The sequence below is a fragment of the Benincasa hispida genome, chromosome 9 (genome assembly GCF_027475165.1).
Source record: "Benincasa hispida cultivar pf3 chromosome 9, pf3_genome.v1.1, whole genome shotgun sequence".
NCBI classification, from domain to species: domain Eukaryota; kingdom Viridiplantae; phylum Streptophyta; class Magnoliopsida; order Cucurbitales; family Cucurbitaceae; genus Benincasa; species Benincasa hispida.
Window position 1 is genome coordinate 689931 of NC_143486.1, and position 21222 is coordinate 711152.

The 21222-nt window shown below is 32.7% G+C and overlaps 2 protein-coding genes across 3 annotated transcripts; one reads left to right on the forward strand and one right to left on the reverse strand.

Moving 5' to 3' along the window:
• The first annotated feature begins 9151 nt into the window (after nucleotides 1–9151).
• Nucleotides 9152–14628, forward strand: LOC120085823 (casein kinase 1-like protein HD16). Of its 2 annotated transcripts, none has more exons than XM_090317598.1 (16): nucleotides 9152–9990; nucleotides 11222–11353; nucleotides 11448–11521; nucleotides 11603–11672; nucleotides 11771–11826; nucleotides 11901–11972; nucleotides 12054–12148; nucleotides 12230–12293; nucleotides 12412–12541; nucleotides 12700–12918; nucleotides 13038–13180; nucleotides 13367–13541; nucleotides 13689–13779; nucleotides 13886–14043; nucleotides 14131–14319; nucleotides 14404–14628. In XM_090317598.1, the coding sequence occupies exons 1-16, from the start codon at nucleotides 9553–9555 to the stop codon at nucleotides 14461–14463; spliced, it is 2166 nt and encodes a 721-aa protein (XP_090173724.1). In that variant the 5' UTR covers nucleotides 9152–9552; the 3' UTR covers nucleotides 14464–14628. The 2 variants fall into 2 exon arrangements, with proteins under 2 accessions (XP_090173724.1, XP_038897962.2); XM_039042034.2 differs by having other exon boundaries at nucleotides 9158–9990; nucleotides 13050–13180.
• A 73-nt stretch (nucleotides 14629–14701) lies between these two features.
• LOC120085824 (protein SAWADEE HOMEODOMAIN HOMOLOG 1-like) lies at nucleotides 14702–19795 on the reverse strand. The gene is made up of 9 exons (XM_039042035.2): nucleotides 19605–19795; nucleotides 19358–19443; nucleotides 19209–19254; nucleotides 18941–19133; nucleotides 18292–18352; nucleotides 17250–17301; nucleotides 16908–17051; nucleotides 15158–15277; nucleotides 14702–15070 (listed from the first exon to the last, which is right to left on the reverse strand). Exons 1-9 carry the CDS (start codon nucleotides 19665–19667, stop codon nucleotides 15008–15010), a joined length of 828 nt encoding a protein of 275 aa, XP_038897963.1. The 5' UTR covers nucleotides 19668–19795; the 3' UTR covers nucleotides 14702–15007.
• Between the last annotated feature and the right edge of the window lie 1427 nt (nucleotides 19796–21222).

A 21222-nucleotide genomic window follows, 5' to 3' on the forward strand; every position in this document is an offset into this window, starting at 1 on the left:
ATTGTTTGTAACATGTAATGTGGTGTGTGAGATAATCTAGAAAAGAAAGAAAGAAAGAAAATTACAAAACAAACAAGACGCGGGTTGTAAAAAAGAAAAGAAAAAGAAAAAGAAAAGAGAAGAGGCGATGACATTTCCCACCTTAGGTTTGCAAGGAAAGATTAACAAAGCAAACAGCAAACACAATTTGAACAAGAAACTCTTTTCTTTTTCTCGAAAAGCTCCTTTAAAAGCCTCAGCTTTTTGGGGCCACTTTCACTTTGAATTGATTTTTAATGTAATAATCATAATAATGTCTATTTAAAATCATTATAATTTTGGTGTGCGTAAATCCGAGGAATAAAATACTCGCATTACATACGCTGCTATCACCATCAACGTACGAATGAGCGTATCAATTTATTTATTTTGTTTTTGAGCGACATGTCGGCCCCAAACCAAACCATTAATCTTCTAGTCTTACTTTGCCACTAAATACAAATTATTATGAATATTATAATATAAATAGATGTTTATGGCTTACTGTCCCAAAGCCATGTTTCATTCTTCATGTTGTCCATGTATCTTGTAATTATTCATGTTTGGTGTCAATGTAAACTCACATCCTACTTGTCACTTTGCTGCATTTGGTGGATCTTAAAATCACATACATTGGTGAGAATTCCACTTCAAATTCCACACTAATTTTCATATTATCCAATTTTATAATTTTAGTCATTTTATGTTTTTAGTTATTTTATATTATATTATATTATATTATATATATTTAATACTATTATATTATATTTTCCCTATATCTGTGTTCTCGTTGTGCTCCTCAAATTCACAACACGTTATCAGTACGAGTTCCTGTCGTTTTTTGTGTCGATTGTTCTCTCTTCGTTATAATTAACGAATTTAATATTACTTTGCATATTCAATATCTATTATATTTCTAAGATAAGTACAATATTTTATGATAGTGCTATCATGACAAATCTCACAAAATTAGAATTTGTCGCTTTTAATATTAAGGACAATAATTATTTGTCATGGGTATTTTGATGTCAAAATCCACTTGGATGCTATGAATCTTGGGGAGACTATTAAAGAAGGAAATACGACATCCAGTTAGGACAAAGCAAAAACTATGATTTTCCTTCGTCATCATCTCCACGAAGGATTGAAAATGGAGTATCTTACAATAAAAGATCCCCGTATCTTGTGGAAAAATTTAAAAGAGAGGTATGATCATAAAAAAAAAATGTTCTTCCTAAAACTCGTTATGAGTGGATGCACTTGAGGCTACAAGATTTCAAATCAGTAAATGATTACAAGTCCGCATTATTTAAAATCAGTTCAAATTTGTTAATATGCGGAGAGAAAATTGTTCATGCCGATATGTTAGATCATTTTCTACATTTCATGTCTCGAATATACTCTTGCAGCAGCAATATTGAGAGAAAGGTTTTAAACATTATTCTGAATTAATTTCATGTCTTCTCATTGTCGAACAAAATAATGAGTTATTGATAAAAATCATGAATCTCGACCAATCGGAACGACACCATTCTCTGAAGTGAATGTTGTGAATTTTAATAATAATCCTGGTCGAGGTCATAGTCGCGGTCGAGGTCGAGACCGTGACAAATGAAGAAATAATAATTATTTTCATGATAGTCGTTTTAATCATTCAATTTTCAAAATAATCAAATGATGATCACAAAGAAAAAGCTCCACAAGATAAGAATTCAAAAGGGGTTGAAAATAAATGCTTCTGATGCAAAATGACTGGGCATTGGTCACATACATGTTGTATGTCAAAACATTTAGTTGACCTCTATCAAGCCTCCCTAAAGGAAAAAGAAAAAAATGTGGAAGCAAATTTTGAATAACAAGATAATGACATATTTGACCCATCCCATATGACAAATTTAGATGTGGTAGATTTTTTTGAATCTCCTGAAGAGAAGATTGGCACAATTGATGAAACATCAAGTGCTTCTTTTGATTTTAAGAATATAGACTTAATGTTATTGTTTTTTTTTATATATATCTTCATATTTTTTTTTAGTAACTTTTGTATATTTTAAGTGTTGTTTTTCTTATTGTAATTATTTTCTTTTAATGAAGAAACATGGATCATTTTCATATGTTGGTTGTTTAAAAAATGAGTAAAGAAGATCTATGTATGGCAGACAATGCAACTGCATACACAATACTTATAAATAAAAAATATTTTTCCAAATTAACAATGCTTAAAGCAAAAGTAAATACAATATCATTTCTACAAATTTGATCGAAGGTTTTGGAAAAGTAAATATTATTTTGCCTAGAGGAACAAAATTTATAATTGACAATGTATTGTTATCTAGTTAATCAAAGAGAAATCTTTTAAGTTTTAAAGATATGTGTTGCAATGGTTATCACATTTAGACTGATAGTAAGAATAATGTGGAATATCTATATATCATATCTACTGCCTCAAATGAAAAACTATATTGGAAGAGTTGTCTATTTTATCTTTTGGATTGTATTATACTCATATACGAATAATTGAAACATATGCAAGAATGATCTTGAAGTTCATGAATCCAGACATATCTACAATTTGACATTTCCGATTGGGTCATTCAAGATCTATAATGATGAGGAGAATTATTGAGAATTCAAATGGACACCCCATTGAAGAACCAGAAGATTTTTCAATATAATGAATTATCATGCGCTGCTTACTCTCAAGAAAAATTGATAACTAGACCATCACCAGCTATAGTGGGGACTAAATCACCTGCATTTTTAGAACGAATTCATGGTGATATATGTGAACTCATTAATCCACCAAGTGAACCATTTAGATATTTTATGGTATTAATAGATGCATCTAGTAGATGGTCACACACGTGCTTATTATTAAGTCGAAATCTTGTATTTTCAAGATTACTTGCTCAAATAATTAAGTTAAGAGGACAATTTTCCTGATTATACAATTAAGACCATTTGTCTTGATAATGCTGGTGAATTTACATCCCAAGTTTTTGATAATTATTGTATGTCAACTGGGATAAGTGTAGAACATCTTGTAGCTCATGTTCATACACAAAATAGTTTAGCATAATCATTTATAAAACATTTGCAATTAATTGCAAGACCATTACTTATGAGAGTTAAGCTTTCTTCATCTGTATGAGGACATGCTATTTTGCATGCAGCGTCACTTGTACGTATTAGGCTAATAGCTTATCGTAAGTACTCGACATTACAATTAGCTTATGGCGAACCAAATATTTTCCATTTGAGAATTTTTGGATGTGTAGTATATGTTCCAATTGTTCCATCACAACGCACTAAGATGAGTTCTCAAAGAAAGTTAGGAATATATGTTGGAAATGATTCCCCATCAATTATTCAATATCTTGAGCCCTTGACGAGTGATGTAATTACTAAACGATTTGTTGATTGTCATTTTAATGAGACAAAATTTCCAACATTAGGGGAATGAATTAAAAAGTTAGAAAAAGAAATTACATGGAATGTATTGTTGTTGTCTTATTTAGATCCTCATATAGATCAATGTGAACTTGAAGTTAAGAAAACAATTCATTTGTAAAATATAGCAAATCAATTACCAGATGCATTTATAGATACAAAGAAAGTAACTAAGTCACGTATACATCCTTGTGTTCGTTATGATTTATTGCTTTCGATTTATTCTGCGGGTTGATTGTGCATTCTATATGGGCATTCTGAGTTCGGAGTAGAGAGTACAATAATTGTTATTAATGTATACCCAAACATCTTTGATGAATGAACCAATGGTTTAATTTATTTGATTCGATATGGTGATTCTCATGTTTACTTTTGAGAGAATGGGATCGTATCTTTGTTGTTGACCTACAACGTTGCTTTGGCATCATTATTGAGCCAACTTGTGGTGAAGTATATTAAATGGAGCATCATAAAATTTTGGGTGTTTACATGCTCAAAGATAGGACGTAAAAAAAACCAAACTAGACATCAAAGGTAACTTCGGGCACATGACTTATGTAATAAATAAAATTTTCTAATATATTCAAAACTAAATAGTGTATATATACTCTCAATTCAAACCTAAAGAAAAGTGGTCAAACTGAAAAATACAACAAGATAAAGTAGTATATATAGTAAAATATAGCTAGATATAATAAGTTAAAAAATGCAGTAAATAATGTATATACACTTTCAATAGGGAGCAAAAGAAAGTGGCAAAAATCGGGGATATCACAAGAATGATCAATCAAGGTCGCCTAAGAAAAAGATGGTGTCAGGACAGCAGAAAAAGAAGAAGAAGAAGAAGAAGTTATAACATGGTATACCCATCTGAGGACAATTCACAAACTACCGACAACAAGAGTTGCAGTGCTAGTGACGAAAGAGATATGAAAAAGAGAATGTTGTATGAACACACTGCACACCCCTTTGAGAAATCGCAAACTGGATTGTGTTTTATTTTTTCAATTCATTCAACTGAAAATTGTTTTTGGATTCTGTGATTTAAATAATGTAAATTCTAAAAATAATATTTTTATGTTTTCATTGTATTCATAATTTGAATTTTAAAATTCAAAATGCAAAGATAAGAAACATTTAGAAATACAATATGTTAGGTTATAAATTCAATTCATTTTTAAAAATTAAAATATGTGTTATCTTGTGTATTATAAATTAGGTTAGATTCTAAATTCGATCCTGATAATTTGTATAAAGTAAAAAGCTAGTTCAAATGGTTTTAAAATTTAGAAATTAATTCTTATGATTTGATATAACTTCATATATAGTGCCTAGAGTTTGTTAAATTCTCTTAAATAGTCCCTACCATAGGAATTATTTATGAAACTTTTATCAAGAGGTAAATTCTAATTATAAATCATAAGACCTAAATTCTAACTTCCCCTATACCATAGGGACCAAAATTTTAATTCATCATATAAATTATATAATATTACAAAACAATTATTATACAATTTTTCTTAAACATAGAACATTTTCATAAATAAATCAACAATAGTTTATTGTCAACTAATATTAACGGGTAATTACAACTAGTTCACAATTATTTAAATTAGAATCCAATTTTTTAATTTGCTACCAAACACATAGTTGAAAACATAAAATACAACTCATTTTCATTTAATCCCTTGTTTCAAATTCTCTACCAAATAGACCTTAAATATTTCACTCTCATCTCTCATAATTTTAAGGTTTCCACATAAACTTATTTAGTAGAGTTGAACTTGATTGATGTTGATGTTGATTAGATACGATATGGTTCGATTTCTAGTACTTAATCATTTGATTCTCTCTCAGTTGAATGTGTACGCTTGAGTTATGGAAGCAAAGCACGTGATGTTCTTGAAGTCAAAGCCTTGGAAGAAATTTTGAATCTTAGACTTGTCAGGAGACTTGTGTCTTCAAGGAATGTATAGCTTCAAGAGAGTTAGTGAGTCTTCTGAGAATTCTCTAGATTCTCTGAACTGTATAATTATCAACCCTGGAAATGAGGAGACTTGGTTGGTTCATAGATTTGACCCTTGGGCCCAACTAATTGGATTTTACCCTTATTTGATATTTAATCAAATTGAGTCTATTTTTGGACTCAATTGGACTTTTAGCCCAAATAATAATATCAAATTGGACCGAATTAATTTTATTCAATCCAAGGGTTATGAAAGAAACGAGTGACATCATCGAAATTCACCAATTTATGTCTCCAACTTCAATTCGGGACACATGTCAATGTCTAATTAGTCTCAAATTCAATTATTTGGAATTTCGTCATTAATTTAGTAAATGACCCGACAATTTGCGATTGATCCAAAATTTCTCTTGCAACAATGTCATTTTTCGTTATGACTTTCTTCTTTTAGCTTGAGCCACATTTCCCCAATATATACTTGTCCAATTAATTTAAGGGTTCATAAGAGATAAATTTCTTTTAAAGATTCATTTTAAAAATAGCAAAAAAAAATCAAAATTAGAAAAATAGCAAATTTTCAGGATTATTAATTACTAATTATCAAAACAACGAAAAAAATCCCATGAACACCCAAAATCTATTAATTTGAAAATAGCAAATGAAGAAAGATTTAGTAAGTAAAAAAATCTAAAATTCAAGTTCTGATTTGGTAATCAAAGAAAATCTAAATTGTTGGCGCTGGACAATGCCAAGTCCTTAGTTCTTCATCAGCATCAACCAGTTAAGAGAATGCAAAATTAGTGATTTTAATTTTTGTATATTTTACAGCGGCTTCTTCATTGGCTTTTTACTTTTTTGAAGATCATCATTGTTGATTGGTTTGTGGTTGCCGCCATTGAGATCGGTTTTTCTATTAGGGCTGAAAACTTTTAAATTTGTATTTGTATAATAGATTTGCAATTAAAAAGGCAAATTGGAAAAACAAGATTTTGGGAATAACCTCAGCACTCTACACGTGAAAAATGGTGGTTTACCATAATTCTTATCATTTTTTGTTTTTGCTATATGTCCAAAATCCAATGCAACCTTCAAAATTACTATATATTCTCATTACGATTTCTACGTAAAACCCTTTAAAAATATGTCCATATTACATTAAGATCTTAAACATTCTACTTTATATTAAAAAAGAAAAAGACTTATTAACATTCCTATTCTCACTCATATATGGCTATTTACAATTTAACTCTCACCTACGTTTTATATATTATTCTCTCCCCATGCTTCGATGCCATTTTCTTCTCCCTCTCTTTTCTCCTTCCTCTCCCTCTCTTTTCTTAAGTTGTAGGTAGGAGACAAATGGTATGGGGCGATCCCGACAACGATGACAGACTCGGAGCGAACGGCGATGACGAACTCGCAACAGACAAACGACAAATTTGATTCAACTTTTAGTTTTTTTTTTCCTATTTTTTATATATACTGTGATATATATATATCATTTTTTTTAGTTTTTTTTTAATTGGATATATATTGTGATATATGCATTCGTTTATTTGATATAAACGATGTTTTCTTTCTCTTTTATTTTGACTTCATGTATTATGATATGTATACAAATTTCGATCGTTGTGATATTTTATTACCTAAATGGTATATATGATATATATATTGTGATGTAAATAAAATTTATGAAGATTTATATAGTATAATGGTTTATACTAGGATTTATGTCAAACATTGAGTTAATCTCTAATTTATAAACTGTAGTATATTTCATATATTTGTTAAAATATTTTCAAATACCTAACAAATGTTCTAAGGTATAATTAAAATAACCATGAATCCATTAAAAAAATCAATAAGTCGATTACGTGAAAACAAACATAAATAGAAAATAAAATGTCATTAAATGCATTTTTTTCAAATTGAAAAATAGGAAAAAATTACAATAAATGTATTTTCTCTCTCCAATTAAAAATGAAAAAAAAATTATATTAAATGTATTTTCTCTCTCTATAATAAATGTATTTTCTCTCTTCATTATTAAGGTAGCTTAAATATATATAAAAATCAAATATAAATGCCAACAAGAGCGTAGCTCAACTAGCATAGTGCTTGTACTATTGACCTCGACGTCTGAGGTTCGATTTTAAGGGATTTAATGCTATTTTCGGACAAAAATACCCCTTATGGGGGGCGGCTGGAGAGAGAAAATGCATTTATGATCCTATTTTTCACTTAACGTATTTGATGTATCAAACAATTGATTTTTCTGACGAATTCATGGTTATTTTAAATACATCTTAGACCATTTTTAAATGTTTTGCAAATATTTTAACTAATATATGAAATATACTGCATTATATAAATCAGAAATTGACTAAATGTTCAACATAAATCCCAATATATATTGTAAATTTTTATATCGCATTATATATAATCTCAATAAATCAAAATTTAACAACAACTCTCTAAGAGAAGTGTAATTCATACTTAATTTAACAACTTCAATATACCATAATATATCACAATATATCATAAATCTCATTTATATCATAGTATATATCATACATGTCATATTTTCAAATAACCAAAGGTATATACGAATAAATATATCAGATTATATCTATATATATATTTATATATGTATCTATATATCTATATATCTATATATATCCACACGCGCGCGCACAGATATATATGTTTGAAGTCAAACTCGGGACCAAAAATCACATTAATTTCAAATGAAAAAAAAATCTCAACTAATTAAGAATATATAATAAGTGCATTTAAAGCTTAAATGGAATTTATTGAGATTTCTAATTAATTTAATGGAATTTATGATATATACTGTGATATAAATGAAATTTATGATATATACTATGATTTATGTTGAATGTTGAGTGATTTATATACTACGATATATTGAAATTGTTAAATTAATTTTGATTTATACTTCTGTTAGGGAATGTTAAATTTTGATTTATTGGGATTATACATACTATGATATAAAAGAAATTTACGATATATATTGAGATTAATGTTGAATATTGAGTCAATTTCTTATTTATATTTGTGGTATATTTCATATATTGATTAGAATATTTACAAACATTTAAAACAATGTTTTAAGATATATTTAAAATAACTCCATCAGAAAACCAATTGGTTGTTATATCTAAACCTGTTAAATAAAAAATAGAAACATATTAAATGTATTATCTCTCTCTAAATGAAAATGAGAAGAAATTTCAAGTAATTAATAGAATATAATGAATGAATTTTTTTTTCTCTAACATTGAAGAATGTTTCGTAAATATTGGAAAAGTATCATAAATGTATTTTTTCTCTCAAACCGTCTACCATATAGAGTATAATGTTAGGTTGGGGACTAAAAAGTAATTGAGTCCTAATTTTTGTGTAATTAATCAATCTACTTAAATATTTGTAAAAATAATAGAAAAGATTGACATAATTGAAATATATATTATGTATTGTTATCTCTTCCTAAAATATGGGACATTTCTTTAGGCGTTATACGTACAAACCTCATTACTGTAACCCACGATTCAATGACCCAGCTAGAAAGAATGAGTTGGGTTATGCCTTATAAAATGGGCTGGACTGACCCAAGCTGAAACAGATGTTTAGGCCCATAAACTGTGTACTGGGCCGAGGTTCCGGTATAGGCCAGACCCGGTTCAATGATAAACTGACACGTCGTACGCTTTTCCACTGCGCAGGCACTTGAAGCCTTTTCCCTCTCGGTCACCGTCGCGATCTCTCTCTCTCCTTTCCTCCCGCGTTGAAATTACCCTGATAACGGAATTTCACGACCAGGCGGTTCTATTGCGAGATATCTCTTGTTATGCTCACTTCGGCGATTGGTACATTCATCTGAATTTTTGGTTGTATTTCTCTCTCTACGGCTCTTCCTTTATTGTCGAGATCGGCGTTCTAGGGTTGCATCTTTGCCTGTTTCGGTCGTGGTTTTGAGTTCGGTGGTGTGTGGTTTGAGGAGTAAACTAGGGTTTTGCCGTTCTTGTGGATTTATGAGGAGAATTTTGGTCTCTGTTTGGGGTTTTGAGGGTAAGATGATTCTTGAAGGATGAACGATGCCGGTACTGCGTAGCGGAGTGCGCAGGGGCCGGGCAAAGGAGCAGAAAGACGTGTTGAGTCCGATCGAACCGGAAGGGGAGGCCATTGCAACGAGAACAAGGAGGAGGAGGAGGAAGGCAGCGGCAGCAGTAGAAGTGGTGCCTAATACTAACGAGAAACAATTGCAAGAAAGAAACGATCAGCAGCAGCCACCGGTCGATGATAAGGTAGCTGCTGTGATAGCGACTCAGGAGGAGCGTTGGGTGTCAAAGGAAGATTTTCGTGTCAGAGGTGGAGACCAGCTTGGTATTGGTGAGGTAGGAGGCGCTGCCGGTGGAGCTAAGAAGGAAGAAATAGGGGAGAAGAAAATGAATGATCGCGACAGTGGAGCAGGAAGCAATGATAAAGCTCACGCCGTTGAAGAAGAGGGAAGCACAACACCGCTTCCTGAAAAGGTTAGTACTTATACAGCTGCAGTTTTGAGTTAAAAATGCGGACTGGGTACGATGTTTGCTGCATGCATTGATTTCTCTGCGGGTTAATGTTGCATTAAGTGTTTTGTAGTGGATGGACGATTATGTATTGGAACAGACACTCCAATCGAAAATGCGTAAATGGTCCATATTTCACTCAATTTAGGAGCCATATTATTTTACAATCTCAATTTTGTTATATGATGTCTCGTGATAGTGGATTTCATGGGAAAATGTTTCGACACAATGCTCGGTAAAAAAAAGTCGTCTCTCTATTTCCTCATAACCAATATGGAGTTGAAGCTCGAACACTTGGGGTTCCGTATAGAGTTCTGATAGTTTCTAAATTTAATTACCATTAGGGCTTTCTGGAGCGCTATATATCCTTTAAGAATTAAGAAAGTTAGTGTCCATACTATTTCATTTGATGCTGGATTATGGAGATAATCTTGGTCACTAACGTATGTTATGTGGCAATTGAGTTATGCTCACTTGGGCAAGTAACGGTAGATAATTAATTTAGTTGTTTCACTATTTTTTACTTGTTAATTTTAGCTTGTTAGTTATCTTTATATCATGTTTGGAAAATTTTCCATAATTTAGATATGTAATATGCCAACCAATTTTTTGTCGGCTCATCTCTGATCATATCCTACTGACAAGGTTGAATGTAGTCATTTGGCAGCTGCAATGTTCCATGAGCTCTCTCGAGTTTTATTGAAGTGGATATTCCACATTACTTTCCATTTCAGTCATTAGCATTCATCATGCTTCTATTAATAGTCTGGATTTCAACACTAATGTGCATTTTCATCCACCTTGCCATCCTTAGGACGTCATTACTTTACCAGCTTGAGAAATATCGAACATGGTCAAATAGTGTACTGTTTCGTGCTTGTGCTAATTTTTTCTCTGCAAGACAGTCTTCTGGCTTCTCGTAGAATGTGCTTTGGTCTTTTCGCGTTGTAATTTTAAATGTATAGTTTTAGCTTCTTTCGTTCATTCTTTCGTTTCTTTTTATTTATTTATTTTTTTATAAATAATGTAGCAATGGTATGGCAAAGTCAGAGTTTATGGTCTCTGCTTTTTTAGAAAAGTTTTTTTTTTTTTTTTTTTTTTTTTTTTTTTTTTTTTTTTTTTTTTTTTTTTTAATTAGGAGGAGCTTCATTTGTTGTTAGCTCATAATAAATTTTCTCCCTAAAAAATACTGCAGATTCAGGTGGGTGGTTCCCCACTCTACAGGATAGATAGAAAGCTGGGTAAAGGTGGATTTGGACAGGTTTATGTTGGACGGCGGGCTTCCACTGTTAATACAAATGAGAGAACTGGCCCTGGTGCTGTGGAGGTAAGCATCGGAATTTCGATTCACATATAAGTTCTCACCCTTCTCTCTCCCTCTCCCTGCATGTGTTACAATGAACAAAATTTCTTATATTTAGGTGGCTTTGAAATTTGAGCATAGAAGTAGCAAGGGATGTAATTATGGACCACCTTATGAATGGCAAGTTTACAAGTGAGTGGTTCTATAATCTCTCTTCATCGATTCTTCTTTATTTCTTTTTTTGGTGATTCTTATACTACATCAATCCCACAGTACTCTTGGTGGTAGTCATGGTGTACCCCGGGTGCATTACAAGGGCAGACAAGGTGACTACTATATTATGGTATGTTATTTGTTTCTCTCTGGCTTTCCTTTTGGTTACATCTTCATTGTTTTGAAGGCCATATTTTCTGGTCTTTACACGTAACTTTAATGTTTCAGGTTATGGATATGCTGGGGCCAAGCTTGTGGGACGTCTGGAATAATAATGCTCACACGTGAGTAACAAGGAATCGTTTCTCAACTTTCCTTTGAACCTTGTTTAGTATTAATTTTTCTTTTCTTATTTCAGAATGTCTGTTGAAATGGTTGCATGCATTGCAATTGAAGCAATATCCATATTGGAAAAGATGCACTCTCGCGGGTAAGGGTGCCAACATGTCTCACTTTTGCAAATCTTGTTTTTATTATTTATATACCTAATTTCTAATTATTTCTCTGTTAGGTATATTCACGGTGATGTCAAACCTGAAAATTTTCTGCTTGGTCCTTCAGGGACCCCGGATGAAAAAAAGTTGTTTCTGGTTGATCTTGGCTTAGGTATAGTAGGACTTGCATCTTTTGTGATTTAATATTCGTTTTGCAGCATGTTACATTACTCTACGTTTTTATCATTTTCAGCAACTAGATGGCGCGATGGTTCTGGCCAGCACGTTGAATATGATCAGAGACCTGATGTATTCAGGTGCACCTTTGTCTTGTTTTTACTTTATACATTTCTCTTTCTTTTCCATCCTCAAGTTTTTGTCTTCCTGATACTCTGTTATTTATAGTCTTGGTTCATTTGTGTTCTGCTTTGACAGAGGAACAGTGCGCTATGCTAGTGTACATGCCCATTTAGGGAGGACCGGTAGCCGGAGAGATGATCTAGAATCTCTTGCCTACACACTAGTTTTCCTTCTTCGGGGTCGTCTTCCATGGCAAGGATATCAGGTTGACCCTTTCTTAAGCTGGATGGTCTGTTATGCCCTGTATATAGTTTTCTTTATAATGATGATGTTTGTTTCTTTTTTTTTTTTTTTTTTTTGCTTTTTTTGGGAATATACACACACACACACACATGTAAGACTTAACCGCAATGCTGGTTTCAGGGAGAGAACAAAGGATTCCTTGTTTGCAAGAAGAAGATGGCTACTTCTCCGGAGACTTTATGTTGCTTTTGTCCACAGCCCTTCAAACAGTTTGTTGAATATGTAGTGAACTTGAAGTTTGATGAAGAACCTAATTATGCAAAATATATTTCACTTTTTGATGGAATCATTGGCCTAAATCCTGATATTAGGCCAATAAATACAGATGGTGCTCAAAAGGTATGACATAGCATAAGCGCACGTAAATGAACGTAGGCAACCCCCCCCCCCAAACAAAGATAAATTTGGCGTGGGCAAGGATCGATCGATCTATCTTACTGAATCTCGTTCTTCTGAAGCTCATTTGTCAGGTGGGACATAAGCGAGGCAGATTGACTTTGGAGGAAGAGGATGATGAACAGCCAAAGAAGAAGGTTCGTATGGGCATGCCTGCAACACAATGGATCAGTGTTTATAATGCTCGGCGGCCTATGAAGCAAAGGTATTCATGCATTAAATGATAGATTGTGCTTTTATCCTCATTTAGATAAATTAACTATTCATAGATTAGACCCCATGTTTCCTTCTGGGTTGCTACATAATTCTGAAATGCTATATACTGTGTCATTTACAAGTGGTTGTAAGATTGATCTAACTGTTTGAAATAATGAATTATTTTGCTGTGTAGGTATCACTATAATGTAGCTGATGCAAGGCTTGCTCAGCATATCGAGAAAGGGAATGAGGATGGCTTGTTTATAAGTAGTGTAGCCTCATGTCAAAATTTATGGGCCTTGATAATGGATGCTGGCACTGGGTTTTCATCACAAGTTTATGAACTTTCACCCCATTTTCTTCACAAGGTAACTGTTTTTTTCCCCCTCAGAATGACATCTATAATTCTTTTACTGTCACCAACTTACTTTATCTCATTTTCACCTTTAAACCTATGGGTCCAATGTGTATGTTGGGTTAGAAGTCAGTTATTGATGACTTGGTTGTGACTGAAGGAATGGATCATGGAGCAATGGGAAAAGAACTATTACATCACAGCAGTAGCCGGAGTCATCAATGGGAGCTCATTGGTCGTAATGTCAAAGGGTCGGTTAGAATATTTTACCATCTTCAGTTTTATGGTTCTCTGGATTTTATTATTATTATTATTTTTTTAAAAAAAGTTAATCGAATCTCAATTTAATGATTCCAGGCACACAGTACTTGCAACAGTCATATAAAGTCAGTGATTCTTTTCCATTCAAATGGATAAACAAAAAGTGGAGGGAGGGATTCTTTGTAACGGCAATGGCCACCTCGGGAAGTAGGTGGGGCGTTGTTATGTCCCGTGGTGCAGGATTTTCCGATCAGGTTACTTTTTGTATCTTGAAAAAATTATGTCGTCTACACGGTAATACAAAAGTACACGGAGTAATTGACAGGGTTCTTAAATTTCAGGTGGTTGAATTGGATTTCTTATACCCGAGTGAAGGTATTCATCGACGATGGGACTGCGGATATCGAATCACTGCAACTGCAGCAACCAGTGACCAAGCAGCCTTGGTTCTTAGCGTGCCGAGGCGAAAACCCACTGATGAAACACAAGAGACTCTCCGAACATCTGCATTTCCGAGCACCCATGTCAAGGTATAGGACTCTAAACCTGTGAAAACGTGATGAGTGTTCTGCTTCTTGTTAAATTATCTAAATCTGTTGTCATTCCTACTGCAGGAGAAATGGGCAAAGAATCTTTATATTGCATCCGTATGTTATGGAAGAACAGTTTCGTGATCTTCTATATCCGTTCTAACAAAAACAAAAAAAGACACATGGAGAGAGCCGAGCTTAGAATTGCTTTTGATGACCTAGTCAAATTAAATGTAATTAAGTTATTATCTGTTAGAATGTTTGTGAATTATGCCATTTATAGAAAAATATGCCCCATTTGTCGGCCAACGATAACTTGGTTTCAAATCTCGCCCCCTCCCAAGTGAAGATAATACACGAATTCTCATCTGAAGACAAAGTATAAGGAAAATAAAACAAGTACCTCTGAATTTTTGATCCACAGGATTTCAGTTTGTGGTTCTCTATGTTGAAAAATTGAACCACTTGATTGATTAATTTTCAGGAAGCAGGGCCACTCTTGTTCTTCACTTTTTAAGTGGCCCCAGGCTCCAAACAGGTTTCAATGGCCGGTTCACCCTTCTAAATGAGAACATATATATCCTTTTTGTGGCCAGGCAGGTAGGTTACATAAGAATTACTAATAGTTCTAAGCGACAACGCCTTCTAAATTTCAAAGGATGAAGATTCGGGATTTCCATATATAACATTAAATTTGGTCTGAATTGTACGCCGAAGGCCTGCAGCACAATCTCCCCAAATGCACTTTTTCCTAAGCAAAAAAGGCAGCATAAGAATCTCTTGAGTATTCGCTTCAATGAAGTAAAGTTGGACAAATTTCTATTGGTTGCCATTCTACCTCATAGTCATCATGGTCATAGCGTACGACAAATATGCATCGACAACCCCCAATATCGTGTAGCCGCCTCTGAATTTCCACAACATATGCATCAAAGTAGAGCGCATGATCTTGTCCTTCCTGTTTAAATAAGCCATAAAAAAACTATCCAAGGTAAGGTTACATGATCTGAAACATTTGTGGCACTAAGGAACTTCTTTCTCCTTATATATTATGTTCATTTTAGTTTTCTTATAATAATAATAATAATAACTAATGAGCAATTGTAGTTCAGTACAAAACTTTTCTTGTAGCCAGTCTATTTGTTGCTTGAAACATTTGCATCAATTTGGGAGGAGAAAATTTGGAAAAATTTCTACAAGGGTCACACCTGAAGACATTTTCTCCTCTTCAGCTTTAAGGGGCTTTGTTTCTCTCTTTCCCTTTTTTTTTTTTTTTTTTCTCTGGCTTTGGTTTTCTAGTCAGCTATTATTTGGCTCGTCTGTTTTGTTTTGTGGCAGTTCCAATCCAGTATTGGTTTTCTTTGATTTCTCGTAAGCAGCTTGCTTTAGTCCTTGTATTCTTCCTTGTGCTTTTTTTTTTTTTTTCCCTTCAGACACGTTTATCACGTTCTCGTTTCCTATTCTTGTTTCTCATTTTTTTTAAAAATTCTTGTTTCTCATTTTTTTTAAAAATTCTTGTTTCTCATTTTTTTTAAAAATTCTTGTTTCTCATTTTTTTTAAAAACAAACTTGTTTGATAACCATCTTGTTTCTTGTTTCTAAATTTCAGAAACGTTTTTAAAAATAGGGCCAAATTTATTTATTTTCCATCTTTTATATTTTATTCATTTTCCTTATTAATTTTGCTATTTAAAAATTGCTATATTTATATTTTGTTTTATTTTTGGATTTTAGAATTTTCCAATATTTAGATTTATATATTATTTTAAATTTGTAACATGCATGTTTATATATTATTTTAATTTTGATATTTTAGTACATTTGAAACCGACTGAAATTTACAATATATAAATTTTGTTCAATAAGACTTTCATTTAGCTTAACTTTAATATTTTATAACCACAATATTTACATAATATATAATTAAGTTAGATTTGAGTCGACATCATTTAAGATGAATGTACTCAAGTGAAAAATAATATTGCATATCAAATTTTAGAAACATTTGAAAGATAAAACAATAACTGTATTATTGTTGTTAATTTTGCTTTGAGACTTATTCGTATTTGATCATGTAGATTTTTTACAATTATTATTTGCATTTGATAATGTAAATGTTTTATAATTAATTTATATTTTAATGTACGTTATTATTTAACGTAATTAAATTGTATTTAAACTATAGAATAAGAGAAAAGGTAATTAAATTGTATTTAAACTATAGAATAAGAGAAAAGGTAATTAAATTGTATTTAAACTATAGAATAAGAGAAAAGGTAAGGGGAAAAAAAATTACAACAAACGAGAAACAAAAAATAGTTATCAAACAAGTTTCTGTTTTTGTTTTTTTTTTTTAATGAAACAACAAGCAAAAATAGTTAACAAACATATTCTTGTTTCTAGTTCTTAAAAAATAAGAAACACAAAACAAGAAACACAAAACACAAAACAAAAAATGGGAACGTTATCAAACAGCCCCTTCTTTTCCGTTCTCACAGACCTATTGAGTTCTATTACCTTTTTCTTCCTTTTCATATATCAATAAAATAATAAAAAATAAATAAATAAAACTGGGAACATAGAATTACCCGGTAACATAACACAAGATCTCCAACTTTCACTCTGTAACACTCTGAAGATTCCAAAGGTATGGACCGATCACGCACTCCTCTAGCAACATTAACCCACTCATCCTCATCCTTTCCAAAGCCAGCATATCGAACTCGAGCATCCTGTGAAGTTGTTCCAATGCAATAGCATAAAAAGCACAACAGATCATGAGGCTTTTCTCTTCAACGTCTAAACATTTGCTGACTTTTTTCCGGTGTTTTCATAATGATAAACCATAGAGAGTGGTGACTTATTTTGTGCATTTGCAACCTACAGCAACAGTCTAAAGAAGTATATGAATTGTGTGGGAAAAATCTTACTAGTTCTCCATGGCAATTAACTCGGTAACTGAGGAAGGAAGCAACGTCATACCTAAGGAATCAAAAGAAAAATAGTAAGATTTCTCAATTCAATATCAAAAAACACGAGTCTTAATCAAAACTGATTATGCAGTAACAGTGCTTGCTGAAAGCAGGGTAATGTGAATCTTCAAATATCAATGGCTTTTCTGTAAACCATCATGTTGATACTTGAACAGACCAAGCCTTTAAAAACATCTTCTCATAAGATAATGATATATATATGATAGGTCCATTATCTATGTCATTGCCCATATACCATACATCAACAAAAGTAAAGGATACATCTCCATGATGACACTGACTGTACATAGAGCAAGATAACACAACATAAACATTATGGGTTAGTCGAAGCAGGAAATAGTGCTAAAGCTTTTAATGGTTTGGACATGTATAGCACCCAACAGCATCCATGAAACATCAACTTTACACTGGTATCAGGGTAAGAAAATTGAGTATAAAACTCCATGAAGATGATAAAAATCAAAGACCGATTATTAACACATTTGTACCAGAGTTAGCATGTAAATATCATTGCAGTCAACTTTCAACCATTTTTTCAACTTTTTTTTTCTTCCAACTCTGTGGAGCTAAATAACCCAAATCCCAACTATCGCAACGCCTTCTTAAAGGATCTGAACTGAATGTCAGTCGGCACATCATTATCAAGGGTGTAACATCCTGAATGACTGCAAGTGATAGATGTCTGAGAAGTTAGCATTGTTTATAGGGAGATTTGTCTTCCACTAGTTATTCCAAGTGTAAAATGAAAATAAACTCAAGGCACTTGTACAATGCTAGCTAGGATTATGGGTAGCTTAATTGAGGTGCTACATCTGATTTCATTTGGGAGAACTCATCGTCTACCTATGAATTCCAGTGGATTCAAGATGTCATTTACAGATTAAAATCCATGGAAGTTGTGCTTGTATAAATACGAACATATGATTCCCTCACAGATCAAGCTAACAGTTCTGTATTCTCTGCTCTATATTTTTCTCACCAGGCATGGTCTCTTGACGAAAAGGCTTCAAATGCTAATTCTGAAAGATCAGTTGCCTTGCCTGCGTTAAATTTCAAGTAATAATATTACAAAAGGTTAATAGTTTAATTTGGAACGACACAGATTTTAAGTTTTCCAACACACATAAAAAGTGAAAATTACTCCAGAACTGCAAATTATAGTATCTTGGACAAAGCCTGGATCATGCAAGGACACACTGCAGTTTTCACTTTTCAGTTCACAATGAAGAAATTCTAAATGTACTCGGTATTCAATGCAAGAAGCACTAACCAGAATTACTGCGATCCACAACTCTACTAAGCTTAGACTAACATGCTTCAGGACTATGGATCTTTCCACTCAAAATCTCTTGATAAAAGACGATTATCTAAGCACGACTAAATCTCCAATCATCGTGCACGCAGCTACTTAGTAATTCTAGGCACGAATGAGTTACCAATCACTGTGCAGCCCCTCCCTCTACCAGCCTAGTATCGTGCAATAGAATAAAAGAAAACCATCGTAGAGAAAATATATATAAAGCTACATATATACCAATAGTTGCAGCAACTGGTTGCTGCATTGGCAGTGCAAAGGAGAACTTCAGATAGAATTTCTAAGACTCGTCAGCTAATAATGCGGAATTTACCTTTGAATTCAGGTGGTTCAGACGAAGGCGCGTCAGTTAAAAAATCACTCTCCGAATGATAAAGCAAAAGTTTGGGTGGCGGAGTCGGAGGTGGAGGTGATGGCGGAGGTGGAAGTGGAGGTGGCGGTGGAGGCCGAGCTTTTTTACAACTAGTTAGCAATTCCATTTTCCGATTCTCAAACCAGCCATGCACCTAGGGCACATAAGAATGACCACATATCAATAAAACAATGAACAAGTGGAATGTGTATAAGGAAAAGTCGAATACCTGTTCCGCAGTGACGGGAGATTTTCCAGCGCGCCACGGAGAGCAACTGCAAGAAAGGTCGAACATGAGAAAGAAAGATACGATGACTGATAGCACAAATACTGGTTCGAAGAAGCGATCGAAGCTCTTAGAAAATTTATCTCTATAACCTGAAATGAAGTGCGACATCTTGGAAAAACTCTTGACCAAGTGTTTGATCTCCAGAGTCCTTTAAGATATTATCCATCTCCACAATCTGCAAAATTAACGGCAGAATGTGTCGAAATACAGAATCGAAATCGGTAATTACAAAACAGAAAATGCTGTAATGAATTTCTGCACATAACTCGAACAGGGAAACTAAACTCGGAAGCGTCGATTGAAAGATATGAATTCAAGCATAACATAAGAACTTGCCTCAGCTAGTGTGAATTCGAATGGAGAATCATCTAATACGCTTGACGAATTTCGATAATCCATCGGCAAAAACAGAAGAAATTATGCAAAAGCGCAGAAAGAGGAAGTGATTGGAAGTGAGAGGTCCGCTTGTTGGGGTTGAGAACTTTGCTCATGGGCAACAAAATTACACTTTTAAAAAAATATATGTTGAATGACATTTTTAACCTCTGTTCTTTAACTTCAATCGAATTTGGTTTTTATAATTTTAAAATTCATTGTCTTTTTTAATTTTTAGTGCCGAATTTACTTTTTATACGGATTTTTATAGTATTAACAATGCAAATAAAATAGTCTTTATATAATTAAAATATCACCTCATTAAAGATTTGATTGATTTTTTTTATTGTAAAATACATGAACATGTGTCTCTCTAGTCATTAACTTACAAAAATAACACATTTAGATCATAAACTTATCATTTTTCATCAAAAGAGTTTATATATATATATATCTAATAGAATAATATAGGTTAAAATATAAATCTAGTCTTATAATCGGGAGAAAGTAAGAATATAAACACTATGGTTTATAATTAAAAAGAAAAATTCTTTTTAATCCCTAAATTTTTAGAATTACGTGCATTTGGTCCAATTTAATTCCTTAATTTTGCTAAATAGATTTAAGAGGTCCTTATTCCATTGATTAAGTACTTTTTATTATTTTTAAATAGTTTTAAATTATATATATATATTCTCTCATCTCTCTCTTCCGTAAATCGTCACTTCACCATCCTTCCCTCTTCATCTTCCTCTTCTTCGATCATCTCAACGTCACTAATAGGCTTTGTCTTCAACCTTCAAAAGCCAAAACCATCAAACTTAATGCATCTGACAAATCTTGAAGATAAAAAATCAAAACTTGCTTCAAAATTATTAAAATTCATATGCATATTCCATTATAATTAAGAATAGGATAGATGAGAGAAGTGGGCAAAACTGAGACTTAGACAATGAAATTCAATGATAGAAGGATATTAGAGTTAGTTTACTCTGTCTTTTAACTAGAGTTAGTTTCTAACTGACTGTATCTAAGTGTATATATTGCCTCCTCTACTCATTAATAAAACGAGAAAAATATTTTATCTAAAACCTCAAGTATTAATATGGTATTAGATGAAAATTTCGCACTTCTTTCTTGAGTTCATTCTTCCCGCGCTCTACTCCTCTTCCATTCTTTCTTTAAACCTTGTGCCATGGTCAGTGAAGATCCACTCCCTTCTCCACGAAATCTTAACATCCCAACTACTTATTCTACCTTCGATTCCTCGTTTCAACCATCAATGCTGCTTAATCCTACTGTTCTTGAACAATACACCAACCCTTACTTTCTTCACCATTCCGATAGCATCAATCTTGTTCTTGTCTCCAATTTACTCACCAAAATGAATTACACATCTTGGAGTCAAGCCATGGTCATCGGTCTCACTGTGAAGAACAAATTAGGGTTTGTTGATGGATCCATTCCACGTCCAACAAGTGATTTGCTCAGTTCTTGGATTATCTACAATGGTGTAGTCATTACCTGGATTCTCAATTCATTATCCAAGGAGATATCTGCAAGCATCAATTTCATTGAT

Coding starts and splice junctions, on each gene's coding strand:
- LOC120085823 (XM_090317598.1), top strand. CDS start 9,553: ATGCCGGTACTGCGTAGCGGAGTGCGCAGGGGCCGGGCAAAGGAGCAG. Junction 11,354..11,447: donor CTGGCCCTGGTGCTGTGGAG/GTAAGCATCGGA, acceptor TCTTATATTTAG/GTGGCTTTGAAATTTGAGCA. Junction 12,542..12,699: donor TTCCATGGCAAGGATATCAG/GTTGACCCTTTC, acceptor TGCTGGTTTCAG/GGAGAGAACAAAGGATTCCT.
- LOC120085824 (XM_039042035.2), bottom strand. CDS start 19,667: ATGGATTATCGAAATTCGTCAAGCGTATTAGATGATTCTCCATTCGAA. Junction 19,444..19,604: donor TCGAATTCACACTAGCTGAG/GCAAGTTCTTAT, acceptor TTAATTTTGCAG/ATTGTGGAGATGGATAATAT. Junction 19,255..19,357: donor GATGTCGCACTTCATTTCAG/GTTATAGAGATA, acceptor CCTTTCTTGCAG/TTGCTCTCCGTGGCGCGCTG.